We start from the raw sequence: 15,603 nt of genomic DNA, 5'->3' as shown, positions 1-15,603 counted from the left end.
CCTTGAAACCTTCGCCCACTCTCCTTAAACCCACATCCTTTAGAAACATAGAAAATAGGTGCAAGAGGTGGCCATTCGGCCCTTCGAGCCAGCACCAACATTCATTGTGATCATAGCTGATCATCCACAATCAGTAACCCGTGCCTGCCTTCCCATATCCCTTGATTCCATTAGCCCCTAGAGCTCTATCTAACTCTCTCTTAAATTCATCCAGTGATTTGGCCTCCACTGCCCTCTGTGGCAGAGCATTCCACAAATTCACAACTCTCTGGGTGGAATTCCACAAATTCACAACTCTCTCCTTCTCACCTCAGTTTTAAATGGCCTCCCCTTTATTCTTAGACTGTGGCCCCTGGTTCTGGACTCCCCCAACATTGGGAACATTTTTCCTGCATCTAGTTTGTCCAGTCCTTTTATAATTGTATACATCTCTATAAGATCCCCCTCTCATCCTTCTAAACTCCAGTGTATACAAGCTTAACTCCAGTGAATACAAGCCTATTAGTATTTAGTATTTGCCATTTCCACCCCGAGAAGAAAATTCTGTCAAACCTCATAATTTTATGGGGACCCTTCTTCAGACTGAAGAAGCATCTGAAGAAAGGTCAAAAGATCAAAAACGTCACCTACCAATGGTCTCCTAAGATGCTGCCTGATCCACTGAGTTCCTCCAGCATTTTGGAGGCTTCTGTCACGTTGCCTCTCAACCTTTGATGCTCTGAAGAAACCAATCCAAGTTTATGCAACCTCTCCGGGCAACATCCTCTCCAAAGCCTCCACCTCCTTCCTACAGCAGATTAACCAGAACTGCACACAATACACCAAACACAGCCTAACCTGCTTAATATTGCTGCACCGTGACTTGCCAACTGAAAGCTTGCAGTACTGTAGCTGCCCAAATCAAAGTGAAAATAACTGCTGTTAAAGCCCGCCCTTATCTGAAATAACAAACACCGTCAGACACTGATACTAAAGACACAACTTTATTAGCTAGTGGGAGTGGGCATTGCTCCCAGTGTGCATTGCTCCCAGTGTGCATTGCTCCGCGTGCATTGCCCCCAGCGTGCATTGCTCCACGTGCATTGCTCCCAGCGTGCATTGCTCCACGTGCATTGCTCCGAGCGTGCATTGCTCCGAGCGTGCATTGCTCCGAGCGTGCATTGCTCCGAGCGTGCATTGCTCCGAGTGTGCATTGCTCTGAGCGTGCATTGCTCCGAGTGTGCATTGCCCCCAGTGTGCATTGCTCCGAGCGTGCATTGCTCCCCGTGCATTGCTCTGAGTGTGCATTGCTCCACGTGCATTGCTCCAAGTGTGCATTGCTCTGAGTGTGCATTGCTCCAAGTGTGCATTGCTCTGAGCGTGCATTGCTCCCAGCGTGCATTGCTCCCCGTGCATTGCTCCCAGTGTGCATTGCACTGAGCGTGCATTGCCCCGAGCGTGCATTGCTCCGAGTGTGCATTGCTCTGAGCGTGCATTGCTCCCAGCGTGCATTGCTCTGAGCGTGCATTGCTCCCAGCGTGCATTGCTCTGAGTGTGCATTGCTCCCCGTGCATTGCTCCCAGCGTGCATTGCTCTGAGCGTGCATTGCTCCGTGGGCTCCTCTCCTGCTTTCAGGTTAGCACTGAATTAAACCTGGAGAAAGTAAAGCACTAAAACATCTTCATTTCAAAATGGTTTGACAAGGAAACAGCGGCTGAGTTCTAACATCTTTCTGCCTTTGTGTTCACTCATTTGCAGCTGAGAAGGATCAAGAGCTGGTCAGTTCCTGCCTGTCACCAGGCTACAAGGCAGAATGGAAACACGCCGAGATTGTGTACAGTATTAAAGGACAGAAAGCAGGTACAGTCATTTGAAAAGGCTTTGTTTGTCAGACAGCTGCACAGCAGGGAAACAGGCCCTTCGGCCCAACTCGATCGTGACGACCAAGATGCCCCATCTAAGCTAGTCCCACTTGCCTGTGCCCTGTCCTTATCCTTTCTCCCCTTTCCTATCCATGTACCTGCCCAAGTGTCTTATATGTTGTAATAGTACCTGCCTCAACTATCTCCTCCAGCTGATCGTTCCTTACACCCACCAGTCTCTGTGTGAAAAGGTTGCCCCTCAGGTTCCCATTAAATCTTTCCCCTCTCACCTTAAACCTATGTCCTCTGGTTCTTGATTCCCCTACTCTGGGAAAAATATAGTTGCACCCGTCTCAACTACTTTGTCCCACAGTTTGATACAATACAGTACAATACAATATATCTTTATTGTCATTGTACCCAGGGGTACAACGAGATTGGGAATGCGCCTCCCATACGATGCAATAATTTAAGTAATTTAGACAGCAGCAACCCAACGAAACAAAACAGTTGTAACAGTTTTGGACAGGGTAAAGTGCAAGTTGATCTATGCGTTGTGGCCATCCGGCTCAGCAGGACCGGTTCATAGCAGCTATGGCCCTGGGGATGAAGCTGTTCCTGAGTCTGGAGGTGCGGGCGTAGAAGGCCTTGTATCGTCTGCCCGATGGAAGGAGTTCGAACAGACTGTTGCAGGGGTGTGAAGAGTCTTTGTGGATGCTGGTGGCTTTTCTGAGGCATCGTGTGTTGTAGATGCCCTCTAAGTCTGGTAGCTGTGTTCCGATGGCACTCTGAGCTCTATGGACTACCCGCTGTAGAGCTTTCCTTTCTGCCTCCATGCAGCTGAGGTACCACACAGGGATGCCATGCGTTAGGATGCTCTCTATGGTGCAGCGGTAGAAGGTCGTCAGCAGCTGTTGGGGTAGACCAGACTTTTTCAGTGTTCTTAAGTTCTTAAGTGTACACGTACACGTCACCTTTTGTGTGAAAAGGTTGCCCCCCAGTTCCATAGAAACATAGAAAAAAGGTGCAGGAGGAGGCCATTTGGCCCTTCGAGCCAGCACCGCCATTCAATGTGATCATGGCTGATCATCCACAATCAGTAACCCGTGCCTGCCTTCCCCCCATATCCCTTGATTCCACTAGCCCCTAGAGCTCTGTCTAACTCTCTTTTAAATTCATCCAGTGAATTGGCTTCCACTGCCCTCTGTGGCAGAGAATTCCACAAATTCACAGCTCTCTGGGTGAAAACGTTTCTTCCCATCTCAGTTTTAATCTTTTCCCTTTTAAATCTTTCCCCTTTCACCTCAAATCCTGTGCCCACTAGTTTTAGACTACCGTACCCTGTGAAACGATTGTGGTTATTCACCTTCTTCTCTATGTCCTTTCCAGAACGTCCTTACAATCACGGCAGTTGCTGATTGCTGTGCCTCCCCCACACCATGCTGGGTTCCCATCTGCTTTAAGAAGACCACTATCATCCCAGTGGCAAACTAAGCAAGCAAGGATATCATTTTGTCAGAATGTTAAAACTGTGGTAACAAGCGGTGGAATATTGTAGAATCTTGCGGCATTGGAATGAAGTGTCAGCCCATATCGCGTCTGCCCGAGGGAGCTGTGTCAGTCCCATCCCTTAGCCCAGGTGTACGGGCAAGTGCAAGGAGCCAAGTGGAGCCAAGTGCAGGCCAATGCATTCAAGAGAGAGCTAGATAGAGCTCTTAAGGATAGCAGAGTCAGGGGATATGGGGAGAAGGCAGGAACGGGGTACTGATTGAGAATAATCAGCCATGATCACATTGAATGGCGGTGCTGGCTCGAAGGGCCGAATGGCCTCCTCCTGCACCTATTGTCTATTGAGCTATTTCCTGAGCTTTAGTTTAGTTTAGTTTAGAGATACAGTGTGGAAACAGGCCCTTTGGCCCACCAAGTCCACGCCCACCACTAGTTCTATCCTACATGCTGCGGCCAATTTTTGGGATGTGGGAGGAAACCGGAGCACCCGGAAAAAGTCTACATGGAGAACATGCAAAATCCGTACAGACAGCACCCGAGGTCAGGATGGAAGCCGGGTCTCTGTGCTGTGAGGCAGCAACTCTGCCGCTGCACCACCTAGACTCCTTACGAGCATCAGGCTATTTAATCGTGCTGGCACCGGTTATGTTCATTCTGCAAAGTGAGTGTAACTGTTTGTAATGTAGCAATAAAACATCATCAGCCACTTTCTGCAGCAGCTCTCAGACGTAAAGTGGTTCTTTAGTGGAGCTCAGATACAAAACAGCCTTAGGGTTTAAGCCTATTATTTCCACATGTCCCATGATGCAGTGAAAAGTGTGCTGCCCAATAGCTGCCGGGCTGCGCTCAATCCACTCGCTCTCCCGGCTGGTGTAGGGCCTTCCGCAACTCCCCACCCGCGACACCGCAAACCCACCGTGCGTCCATCTCCGCCGCGACCAGCACCAGCGCCCGTGACCACCGCAAACCCACCGTGCGTCCATCTCCACAGCGACCAGCGCCCGTGACCACCGCAAACCCACCGTGCGTCCATCTCCGCCGTGACCAGCACCAGCGCCCGTGACCACCGCAAACCCACCGTGCGTCCATCTCCGCCCGTGACCACCGCAAACCCACCGTGCGTCCATCTCCACGACCAGCACCAGCGCCCATGACCACCGCAAACCACCGTGCATCCATCTCCGCCCGTGACCACCGCAAACCCACCGTGCGTCCATCTCCACCGCGACCAGCACCAGCGCCCGTGACCACCGCAAACCCACCGTCCGTCCATCTCCACCAACACCACAATAGACAATAGGTGCAGGAGGAGGCCATTCGGCCCTTCAAGCCAGCACCGCCATTCAATGTGATCATGGCTGATCATTCTCAATCAGTACCCCGTTCCTGCCTTCTCCCCATACCCCCTGACTCCGCTATCATTAAGAGCTCTATCTAGCTCTCTCTTGAATGCATTCAGAGAATTGGCCTCCACTGCCTTCTGAGGCAGAGAATTCCACAGATTCACAACTCTCTGACTGAAAAAGTTTTTCCTCATCTACGTTCTAAATGGCCGACCCCTTATTCTTAAACTGTGGCCCCTTGTTCTTAAACCACGACCACCGTAAACCCATCGTCCGTCCATCACCACGACCATCGTAAACCCATCGTCCGTCCATTGCCTCCAGCAGCCGTACCTCCCTCTCCGTGCGCCGAGGTCGCCGTGTCCCGCTTCTCGTGCCGATCGCGCGGCTTTCAGGTGTTTCCAAGGGTGCGGGAGGTGAGTTCACACACTGGTCACAGCCGCCCACCTTCCCCTTCACCTTCCACTGCCACCATCTCGGAAGTGTGGAACCACACCACCGGAGATTCTTGCACTTCTGGTTCAAAACGTGAAGCTAATAAAGAGCTGTTCTGTTGCTAATGTTTCAGGAGAGCCTCTCTATGATGTGTGCCACTCCAGGATAGAGAAGATGCTTTATAAGAAGGTGCATCTGCCCGAGGAAGTGCACAACATCTCATTTTACGCTTTTTCTTACTACTACGACACTGCAGTCGATGTGGGGCTGATTGGTGAGTGTGTGAGCTGTGTGAGGGACGGTGAACTGGGAACAGAGGGACCACCAACCAGAGGTGGAACCACTGCTCTCATAATGCAGGAGGAGCTGTGCAGATAATCCTCGTTATAACGGTGCACTGAAACAACGAGGGTGGACTAGACTGTACCCACGAGGTGTAACAACGTGGGCACAGTATAACGCTGAGGGTGGACTCATTAGTCCTTTTCGGCAGTTAGGCAGAGGTTCACTTGCACCTCCTCCAACCTCATCTACTGCATCCGTTGTTCAAGACGTGGACTCGTACATCGGCGAGACCAAACGTAGACTGGGCGATCGTTTCACTGAACACCTTCGCTCAGCCCACCTGAACGTACCTGATCTCCCTGTTGCCAAACACTTTCATTCCCCTCCCCATTCCCACATTGACCTTTCTGTCCTGGGCCTCCTCCATTGTCAGAGTGAGGCTAAACACAAACTGGAGGAACAGCACCTCATATTTCACGGGCCTCTTACACCCCTGCGGTATGAATATTGATTTCTCTAACTTGAAGTAACCCCTGTGTTGCCCCTCTCTTTATCCCTCCCCCACCCAAGTCCCACCAGCTTCCTGTTCTCACCGAGCAAACAGCTAACAATGGCCTGTTTTCTTTACCATTGTTAATTTTTTGCTTATCTTTCATTCATTTGTTTTACATCTCTCCACATCACCGTCTATATCTCTCGTTTCCCTTTCTTCTGACTCTGGTCTGAAGAAGGACCTTGACCCGAAACGTCACCCATTCCTTCTCTCCAGAGATGCTGCCTGTTCCGCTCAGTTTCACCAGCATTTTGTGTCTTTGGTTTAAACCAACATCTGCAGTTCCTTCCCACACATAACCTACAAACCTCTATGATTAGCACCGTAGTCAGGATCAATCCTGAGTCTCTGGCACTGTAAGGCAACAACTCTACCGCTGGGCCACTATGCCACCTTCTGCCCTCTTTTATTCTGTTGCTTTGGATATGTCATCAGTGTCCCATTGCCCTTTTAGATTATTTTCCATTCTTATCCACTGTTTTAACAAAGTGGGATTGTGGATTCCAAATCGTCCAGGAACAGCACATGTAACCTGCCAGTATTTAATTATACTGAAATTATTTCTCACAGACGAAAAGACCTTCTATGGATTGTGTCTTTGGCTTCAGTTTTACATTAGTATGATTGCCGAGTATTACTGATATTAAATTATTGTATTATTGTTATTATCTATGTTTTTGTGCAGTAAATAAGGAAGTCATTGTTGTGTTGCCAATAGATGTGACAACTACATCCCTGACTCCTGATATTGGAGGCATTGTCTGAATGTTACGAACATCGATAAAGACAAAGCAATGCACATTTAGAACAGACTAAACAACTGGTCCTTTGTCAATCTTGGGGAAGTTCAGCTCCCTCTGCTTCCATGAGGGATAGGCTGGAAGTCGGAATCATTTTGCAGAGCGCTCTGTCCTTGGGAAGGAGAAAATGTGGCGATCTTTCGCGGGTGGAACAGTGGGGCAGCTGGAAGAACAGCTGCCTCAGTAACCTAAATGGCAGCATTGATGAGGCTAACTTGCAAATATAATGCAACCCATTTCAATCTTTAACCTCACGTAATCCTCTTCTTCAGATGAAGAGAAAGGAGGCACTTTAAAAGTTGAAGATTATGACAGAGCAGCCAAACAGGGTAATGTAACAATTTAAGTTACTTTATAATCTTTGCATCTTGTGTTTGAACGGAGTTTGTTTTCAGCAACGAAGAATGTTTCTGTCCATACTTAACTACCAGAACCTCTTTCATCTGACTGGGCAATGGGAAACATTGGTGCCTCACTCTCCAGTGACCCATGTTTGATCCCATCGTGCTGTCTTTGTGGAGTTTGCAGGCTCACCTGGTGACTGTGGTGCTCCAGTCAACTCTCTCAATCCAAAGACTTGGTTGATGTGTGTACTCAGAGAAAACAGGTCACGGCGATGTGTGGAGGGTTGTTCTGAGAGTCAACAGAATAGTCTCCGTTTCATAACGAGAGGATTTGAGTATTGGAGTAAAGAGGTCCATCTGCTGTAGTATTGGGCCCTGGTGAGACCACACCTGGAGTATTGCACAGTTTTGGTCTCCTAATTTGAGGAAGGACATCCTTGCTATTGAGGCAGTGTTCACGAGGTTAATCCCCAGGATGGCGGGACTGTCATATGAGGAAAGATGGGAAAGACTGGGCTTGTATTCACATAATGAATTTAAAAGAGAGTTAGATAGAGCTCTAGGGGCTAGCGGAATTAAGGGATATGGGGAGAAGGGTTACTGATTGTGGATGATCAGCCATTATTCCAATGAATGGCGGTGCTGACTCAAAGGGCCAAATGGCCTCCTCCTCCACCTATTTTCTGTGTTTCTATTGTCTTGCTGTAGAATGAACCGCCAGCTAATGAGTTTTGAGGCATTTGTTTAAACCTGAGCAGATAGGATGTGTGTTTTACACTTCAGAATTCATTATGCTACTACCATCAGCAGTTGTATCATCAATGAAGATAAGTGAGCCAGTACCTTCAGCAGCCATACATGCCCAGGCCATAACACCCCCACCACTGTGTTTCACAGATGAGGTGGTATGCTTTGGATCTTGGCCAGTTCCTTCTCTCCTCCATACTTTGCTCTTGCCATCACTCTGATATAAATTAATCTTCGTCTCATCTGTCCACAAGACCTTTTTCCAGAACTGTGGTTGCTCTTTTAAGTACTTCTTGGCAAACTGTAAGCCGGCCATCCTATTTTTGCAGCTAACCAGTGGTTTGCATCTTGCAGTGTAGCCTCTGTATTTCTGTTCATGAAGTCATGAAGATTACGTAGACATGGCTCCAGGGTGACCAAGGCTGGGAGCTGAACATCCAGGGATATTCAATATTCAGGAGGGATAGACAGAAAGGAAAAAGAGGTGGGATAGCGTTGCTGGTTAGAGAGGAGATCAACGCAATAGAAAGGAAGGACATTAGCTTGGAGGATGTGGAATCGATATGGGTAGAGCTGCGAAACACTAAGGGGCAGAAAACGCTAGTGGGGGTTGTGTACAGGCCACCTAACAGTAGTAGTAGAGTTGGGGATGGCATCAAACAGGAAATTAGAAATGCGTGCAACAAAGGTAAAAAAGTTAGAATGGTGACTTCAATCTACATATAGATTGGGTGAATCAAATTGGCAGAGGTGCTGAGGAAGAGGATTTCTTGGAATGTATACGGGATAGTTTTCTAAGCCAACATGTAGAGGAATCAACGAGAGAGCAGGCTATTCTAGACTGGGTATTGAGTAATGAGGAAGGGTTAGTTAGCAGTCTTGATGTGCGAGGTCCCTTGGGCAAGAGTGACCATAATATGGTAGAGTTCTTCATTAGGATGGAGAGTGACTTAGTTAATTCAAAAAACAACGGTTCTGAACTTAAAGAAAGGTAACTTTGAGGGCATGAGACGTGAACTGGCAATTGATTCTTAAAGGGTTGACGGTGGATATGCAATGGAAGGCATTTAAAGACCGCATGGATGAACTACAACAATTGTTCATCCCAGTTTGGCAAAAGAATAAATCAGGGAAGGTAGTGCATCCGTGGCTAACAAGGGAGATTAGGGATAGTATCAAAACAAAAGATGAAGCGTACAAATTAGCAAGAAAAGGCAGCCTACCAGAGGACTGGGAGAAATTCAGAGTCCAGCAGAGGAGGACAAAGGGCTTAATTAGGAAAGGGAAAATAGATTATGAAAGAAAACTGTCAGGGAACATAAAAACTGACTGCAAAAGCTTTTATAGACATGTGAAGAGAAAAAGATTAGCTAAAACAAATGTAGGTCCCTTCCAGTCAGAAACAGGTGAATTGATCATGGGGATCATTTGGTTCTGTCTTCACTAAGGAAGACATAAATAATCTGCCGGAAATAGCAGGGGACCGGGGGTCAAATGAGATGGAGGAACTGAGTGAAATCCAGGTTAGTCGGGAAGTGGTGTTAGGTAAATTGAATGGATTAAAGGCCGATAAATCCCCAGGGCCAGATAGGCTGCATCCCAGAGTGCTTAAGGAGGTAGCCCCAGAAATAGTGGATGCATTAGTGATAATTTTTCAAAACTCTTTGGATTCTGGAGTAGTTCCTGAGGATTGGAGGGTAGCTAATGTAACCCCATTTTTCAAAAAGGGAGGGAGAGAGAAAACGGGGAATTACAGACCAGTTAGTCTAACATCGGTAGTGGGGAAAATGCTAGAGTCAGTTATTAAAGATGGGATAGCAGCACATTTGGAAAGTGGTGAAATCATTGGACAAAGGCAGCATGGATTTATGAAAGGTAAATCATGTCTGACGAATCTTATAGAATTTTTCGAGGATGTAACTAGTAGAGTGGATAAGGGAGAACCAGTGGATGTGTTATATCTGGACTTCCAGAAGGCTTTCGACAAGGTCCCACATAAGAGATTAGTATGCAAACTTAAAGCACACGGTATTGTGGGTTCAGTATTGATGTGGATAGAGAACTGGCTGGCAGACAGGAAGCAAAGAGTAGGAATAAACGGGTCCTTTTCAGAATGGCAGGCAGTGACTAGTGGGGTACCGCAAGGCTCAGTGCTGGGACCCCAGCTATTTACAATATATATTAATGATTTGGACGAGGAAATTGAATGCAACATCTCCAAGTTCGCGGATGACACGAAGCTGGGGGGCAGTGTTAGCTGTGAGGAGGATGCTAGGAGGCTGCAACGTGACTTGGATAGGTTAGGTGAGTGGGCAAAGGCATGGCAGATGCAGTTTAATGTGGATAAATGTGAGGTTATCCACTTTGGTGGCAAGAACAGGAAAGCAGACTATTATCTGAATGGTGGCCGATTAGGAGAAGGGGAGATGCAACGAGACCTGGGTGTCGTGGTACACCAGTCATTGAAAGTAGGCATGCAGGTGCAGCAGGCAGTGAAGAAAACGAATGGTATGTTGGCATTCATAGCGAGGGAATTTGAGTATAGGAGCAGGGAGGTTCTGCTGCAGTTGTACAGGGCATTGGTGAGACCACACCTGGAGTATTGCGTACAGTTTTGGTCCCCTAATCTGAGGAAAGACATTCTTGCCATAGAGGGAGTACAGAGAAGGTTCACCAGATTGATTCCTGGGATGGCAGGACTTTCATATGAAGAAAGACTGGATAGACTCGGCTTGTACTCGCTGGAATTTAGAAGATTGAGGGGGGATCTTATAGAAACTTACAAAATTCTTAAGGGGTTGGACAGGCTAGATGCAGGAAGATTGTTCCCGATGTTGGTGAAGTCCAGAACAAGGGGTCACAGTTTAAGGATAAGGGGGAAGTCTTTTAGGACCGAGATGAGAAAGTTTTTATTCACAGAGAGTGGTGAATTTGTGGAATTCTCTGCCACATAAGGTAGTTGAGGCCAGTTCATTGGCTATATTTAAGAGGGAGTTAGATGTGGCCCTTGTGGCTAAAGGGATCAGGGGGTATGGAGAGAAGGCAGGTACGGGATACTGAGTTGGATGATCAGCCATGATCATATTGAATGGCGGTGCAGGCTCGAAGGGCCGAATGGCCTACTCCTGCACCTATTTTCTATGTTTCTTCTGCGGACAATGGTCATTGACAAATCCACACCTGACTCCTGAAGAGTGTTTCTGATCTGTCGGACAGGTGTTTGGGGACTTTTCTTTATTCTAGAGAGAATTCTTCTGTCATCAGCTATGGAGGTCTTCCTTGGCCTGCCAGTCCCTTTGCGATTAGTAAGCTCAACAGTACTTTCTTTCTTCTTAATGATGTTCCAAACAGTTGATTTTGTTAAGCCTCAGGTTTGGCTGATGTCTCAAACAGTTTTATTCTTGTTTCTCTGTCTCAGAATGGTTTCTTTGACTTTCATTGGCACAACTTTGGTCCTCATGTTGATAAACAGCAATAAAAGTTTCCAAAGGTGATGGAAAGACGAGGGGGGGGGGGTGGAGACTAGGTGCTGAGAGCTCTCTTATACCTGCATTAAGGAGGCAATTAAACACACCTGAGCAATTACAAACGCCTGTGAAGCCATGTTTCCCAAACATTATGATGCCCTGAAATGGGGGGACTATGTATAAATACAGCTGTAATTTCTACATGGTGAAACCAAAATGTATAAAAATGGCCTTTAATAAAAAGTGTGCACTTTAACCACGTGATTTTTTTTTCTATTACAAATCTCAAATTGTGGAGTACAGAGGCAAATAAATAAATGATGGTCCCAAACATTATGGAGGGCACTGTATGGAATCTCTATGCCACCTCCTTTACGGTAACCTGCCACCGAATTTAACACTGTGATGCAGTGTTATTTTTATACATTTGGTTCCTAATGCTCTTCATGGAGCATTCCTGAAAATAAAGTATCTATTTAATTCTACTTGGGTTCTTTTCAGACAGTTTTGTGAGAACTAAAACCCCCTTGTTTTTCAGTCTGTCAAAGTATGGAAGTTGAATCAACAGACAAGCCGTTTCTTTGCATGGATCTTGTGTACATTACTGTTCTGCTCCAGGAGCTGGGTTTCCAAAATGACGCCGTGTTAAAGGTAATTTGATTGCCCACTTTTGTTTGGTCTTGCGCTGTAATTTGTGTTCAGTAATCTGAAATGGCATGCGATTCTCTTTGCAGCTTGCGAGGAAGATCAATGGGGTCGAGAGCAGCTGGGCGCTGGGTGCTACGTTCCATTACATCGACTCCCTTCACTGAAACTGGAGCAAAGAGCTAACGTTTACATTCTCAATCAGAGTTGAAAACATGCCTTCCTTCTTCAAAATATTGCCTTCTCTGCATGGGGACTAGGAGATCTAAAAATGCGGGTCTTGACTTTGTTGATTTTAAGTTTTACTTTAGTGGAACAAAAGGGTATTGATCATTGGAGAGTTGCAACATGGACAGAATTCTGCATGACTCTTCAACAAATGGTGAGAATCAATGTGTTATTTCAAGCCCTAACTTTAACCTGTTCAATGCCACCCCCGTGTTTACTGGGGTCATGGCCAATAGTGAAAAAAAACCTGGCCATGAACAGGTTAATTGACAAATTAATTAGGAAGCAACAGAAACCGCAAATGTGGCATGGGTTTATTTTGAGGGAATACCACCACCATTTTTATACAGTTGGACTGTTCAAGATTTAAGCTCTGCAAGGTGTTCCATTTAAAGATTAATCTTCACTCGATAGAATTTCAGGTAATATTCTTCTCCTTTACTGCACAATGAAAATAAAACTCTTCTTTTGAGGGAACAACAAATTACTGACGGGGAAAAAAGCCAGCTCAGGGTTGGGCATTGAATCAAACTTTAATCAATTGTTAGTCCACCACAGAGTGAAGTTTATTTTGGGTTCAGGGTCTGTAATATTTTATTGTTATTTGTTATTCTGTGTGCATCAAGAAGCAGCGGGGAGAACTAGAGTGAGATATGGTTTCTGTGCAACCTTTTATAGGCACATCCAAAATCATGAGAGGAATAGATCGGGTAGATACACAGAGTCTTTTACCCAGAGTAGGGGAATCGAGGACCAGAAAACATAGGTTCAAGGTGAAGGGGAAAAAATTTAATAGGAATCTGAGGGGGTAACTTTTTCACACAGAGGGTGGTGGGTGTATGGAACAAGCTGCCAGAGGAGGTAGTTGAGGCTGCAACTAACCCATCGTTTAAGAAACAGTTGGACAGGTACGTGGATAGGACAGGTTTGGAGGGATATGGACCAAGTGCAGTCAAGCGGGACTAGGGTAGCTGGGACATTGTTGGCCGGTGTGGGCGTGTTGGGCCGAAGGGCCTGTTTCCACACTGTATCACTCTATGACTCTCCGCTGTGTGAGCCTTTCTCATTTGGAAGTGTCTGTCAACGGAGTACGTTTCTAAACAATTCTAAAGAGAACAAGGTTTTCCATGATCCCTGTTGGTATTGTGCTGACTATGTCTACTGTACAATGTGTTTGGTAGAAATATTGTGGCTCTCTTTATATGGGACAGAAATCCTCTAAAGGACCTCACAGAAAACCCTCATAATTACATCCGCCTTGTAATACCCCCTCTCGTTCTCTGCACCCCCCACCCCTCCATTTCCCTCTGCGCCAATGGGAAGAAAAGCACCTCATATTCTACTTGGGGTGGTTTACAACTCAGTAGTATGAACAGTTATACAGCGCCCTGGTGAGACCACATCTGGAGTATTGTGTGCAATTTTGGTCTCCTAATTTGAGGAAGGACATCATTGCTATTGAGGCGTAGGTTCACAAGGTTAATCCTCGGGATGGCGGGACTAACATATGAGGAAAGATTGGAAAGACTGGGCTTGTATTCACTGGAATTTAGACGGATGAGAAGGGATCTTATAGAAACGTATAAAATTATAAAAGGACAAGCTAGATGCAGGAAAAATGTTCCCAATGTTGGGGGAGTCCAGAACCAGGGGCCACAGTCTAAGAATAAAGGGGAGACCATTTAAAACTGAGGTGAGAATGAACTTATCTCCGGCCTTTGTCAAACTATCTTCCAATCAACACCCCCTCCTCGCCTGTGTTCACATCTTACTTGGCACTTTTACCCTGCCCCTCGTCTCTTCCAGTTTTCCTCCCCTCTCACCCCACAATCAGTCTGAAGATCATGAGATAGGATAGAATGGAGCCATTCGGTCCATCAAGCCTACTCCACCATTCAATCATGGCTGATCTATCTCTCGCTCCTAACCCCATTCTCCTGCTTTCTCCCCATAATCTCTGACACCCGTACTAATCAAGTCTATCTCTGCCTTAAATATGCCCACTGACTTTGCCTCCACAGCCTTCTGTGGCAATGAATTCCAGATTCACCACCCTCTGACTAAAGAAATTCCTCCTCATCTTCCTAAAAGAACATCCTGTAATTCTGAGGCTATGACCTCTAGTCCTAGACTCTCCCACTGGTGGAAAGATCCTCTCCACATCCACTCTATCCAAGCCTTTCACTATTCTGTGAGGTTTCAATGAGGTCCCCCCTCATTCTTCTTAACTCCAGTGAATATAGGCCCAGTGCCATCAAATTATGCAAAGAAGGGTCCTGATCCAAAAAGTCACCTATCCATATTCTCCAGGGATGCTGCCTGACCCTCTGAGTTACTCTAGCACTTTGTCTTTTTTATAAGAAATGTCTTACCTGGACATATTTGCTTATTAATTGCATTTGGTAACCTTGAATAATTTGGTAAATCAAAACGTAAACATTCTATTACCTTATTGCCTATTAGGGAATTTGTAATAGATGATCAATATCGATCAGAAAATGCATCCCCACTGCCAAAATCACTTCACTCCTCCCGAAGATCTGGGAGAATCTGATGAAGCAAAAGGTTGCAAGAATGGGGAGGAATCCCAGTCTGTCTTCCGTGAACCTACTGCTCTGCTCTTGCTGGATGCCATACAATACAGAACATAGGCTGACAACTCTATGCATCCATTGAAAAAATTATCACCTTCCTAAATGGATATCATTTGGACAAAACTTAAGGCGCTTTGTACTGAATTTGTATCTTATCGTCTCTTAGTTGACCCACTTAAGTTGCAGCAGGATGCTGTAACATGCAAATTCAGTAAAGATACACTAATTCCCCAGAGATGTGTAACAATATTCATGACATTTAGAAATCTCTCATCCCAAATCTTTTGCGATCAGGACTGCCTATCACTCTGTTGATGTATTTGTATCACTGTTCATTTTATATCTGACCGCAAGTCATCCTTCCTTTATTCCTTGATTGTAAGTTTGTGCTTCCTTTTTTTAATAAAAGTCTACAGAACTAATGCGACTTACTCAACTTTCAATTCATCTGAATTGATGAAGCTGGCATTTAAAATTCACAGATCGGGAATTATGCAAATAAATTATTTTTTGATGTTTAACTGCAAGGTTTTGTTTTCTAAAGCGTTGTTGCTTTGTGGCTGATGTTGAACATTTGAGCAGATGGCAGAAACTCTGCTTATTACTTATAATTGGGCCGCTTGTGAAGGACCCTTTTCTTTTCTTAAACACTATTGACCACTATTGCCTTATCTCCTGTCAGCTGCATGCTATCAGTTAAACTATGTTATTAAATAATATAACTGATAGCATGGAAAATTAGGAGTTTTAATGTATATAATCTTGATTGATTCTAGTTTTACATCAAAAAAATAGGTTTAAGGAAAACACCA

At 45.8% G+C, this 15,603-nt stretch overlaps 1 protein-coding gene across 3 annotated transcripts in view; it reads left to right on the top strand.

Moving 5' to 3' along the window:
- Window positions 1-15,274, top strand: part of entpd6 (ectonucleoside triphosphate diphosphohydrolase 6) — a 49,690-nt gene extending 34,416 nt beyond the window's left edge. For 2 of the 3 annotated variants that reach the window (XM_078404673.1, XM_078404672.1), the window contains 5 exons: window positions 1,738-1,839; window positions 5,262-5,402; window positions 7,039-7,095; window positions 11,863-11,975; window positions 12,059-15,274. In XM_078404673.1, coding sequence (XP_078260799.1) covers window positions 1,738-1,839; window positions 5,262-5,402; window positions 7,039-7,095; window positions 11,863-11,975; window positions 12,059-12,136 — 491 coding nt within the window. In that variant the 3' untranslated portion in view covers window positions 12,137-15,274. The remainder of the gene's footprint in view (window positions 1-1,737; window positions 1,840-5,261; window positions 5,403-7,038; window positions 7,096-11,862; window positions 11,976-12,058) is intronic. The other variant, XR_013547611.1, reaches the window with a different exon arrangement.
- The last annotated feature ends 329 nt before the right edge of the window (window positions 15,275-15,603 follow it).

Source organism: Rhinoraja longicauda, chromosome 9 (assembly GCF_053455715.1).
Source record: "Rhinoraja longicauda isolate Sanriku21f chromosome 9, sRhiLon1.1, whole genome shotgun sequence".
NCBI lineage: Eukaryota > Metazoa > Chordata > Chondrichthyes > Rajiformes > Arhynchobatidae > Rhinoraja > Rhinoraja longicauda.
Note: the sequence above shows the minus strand (reverse complement) of the source record. Positions and strands in the feature narration are given on the sequence as shown.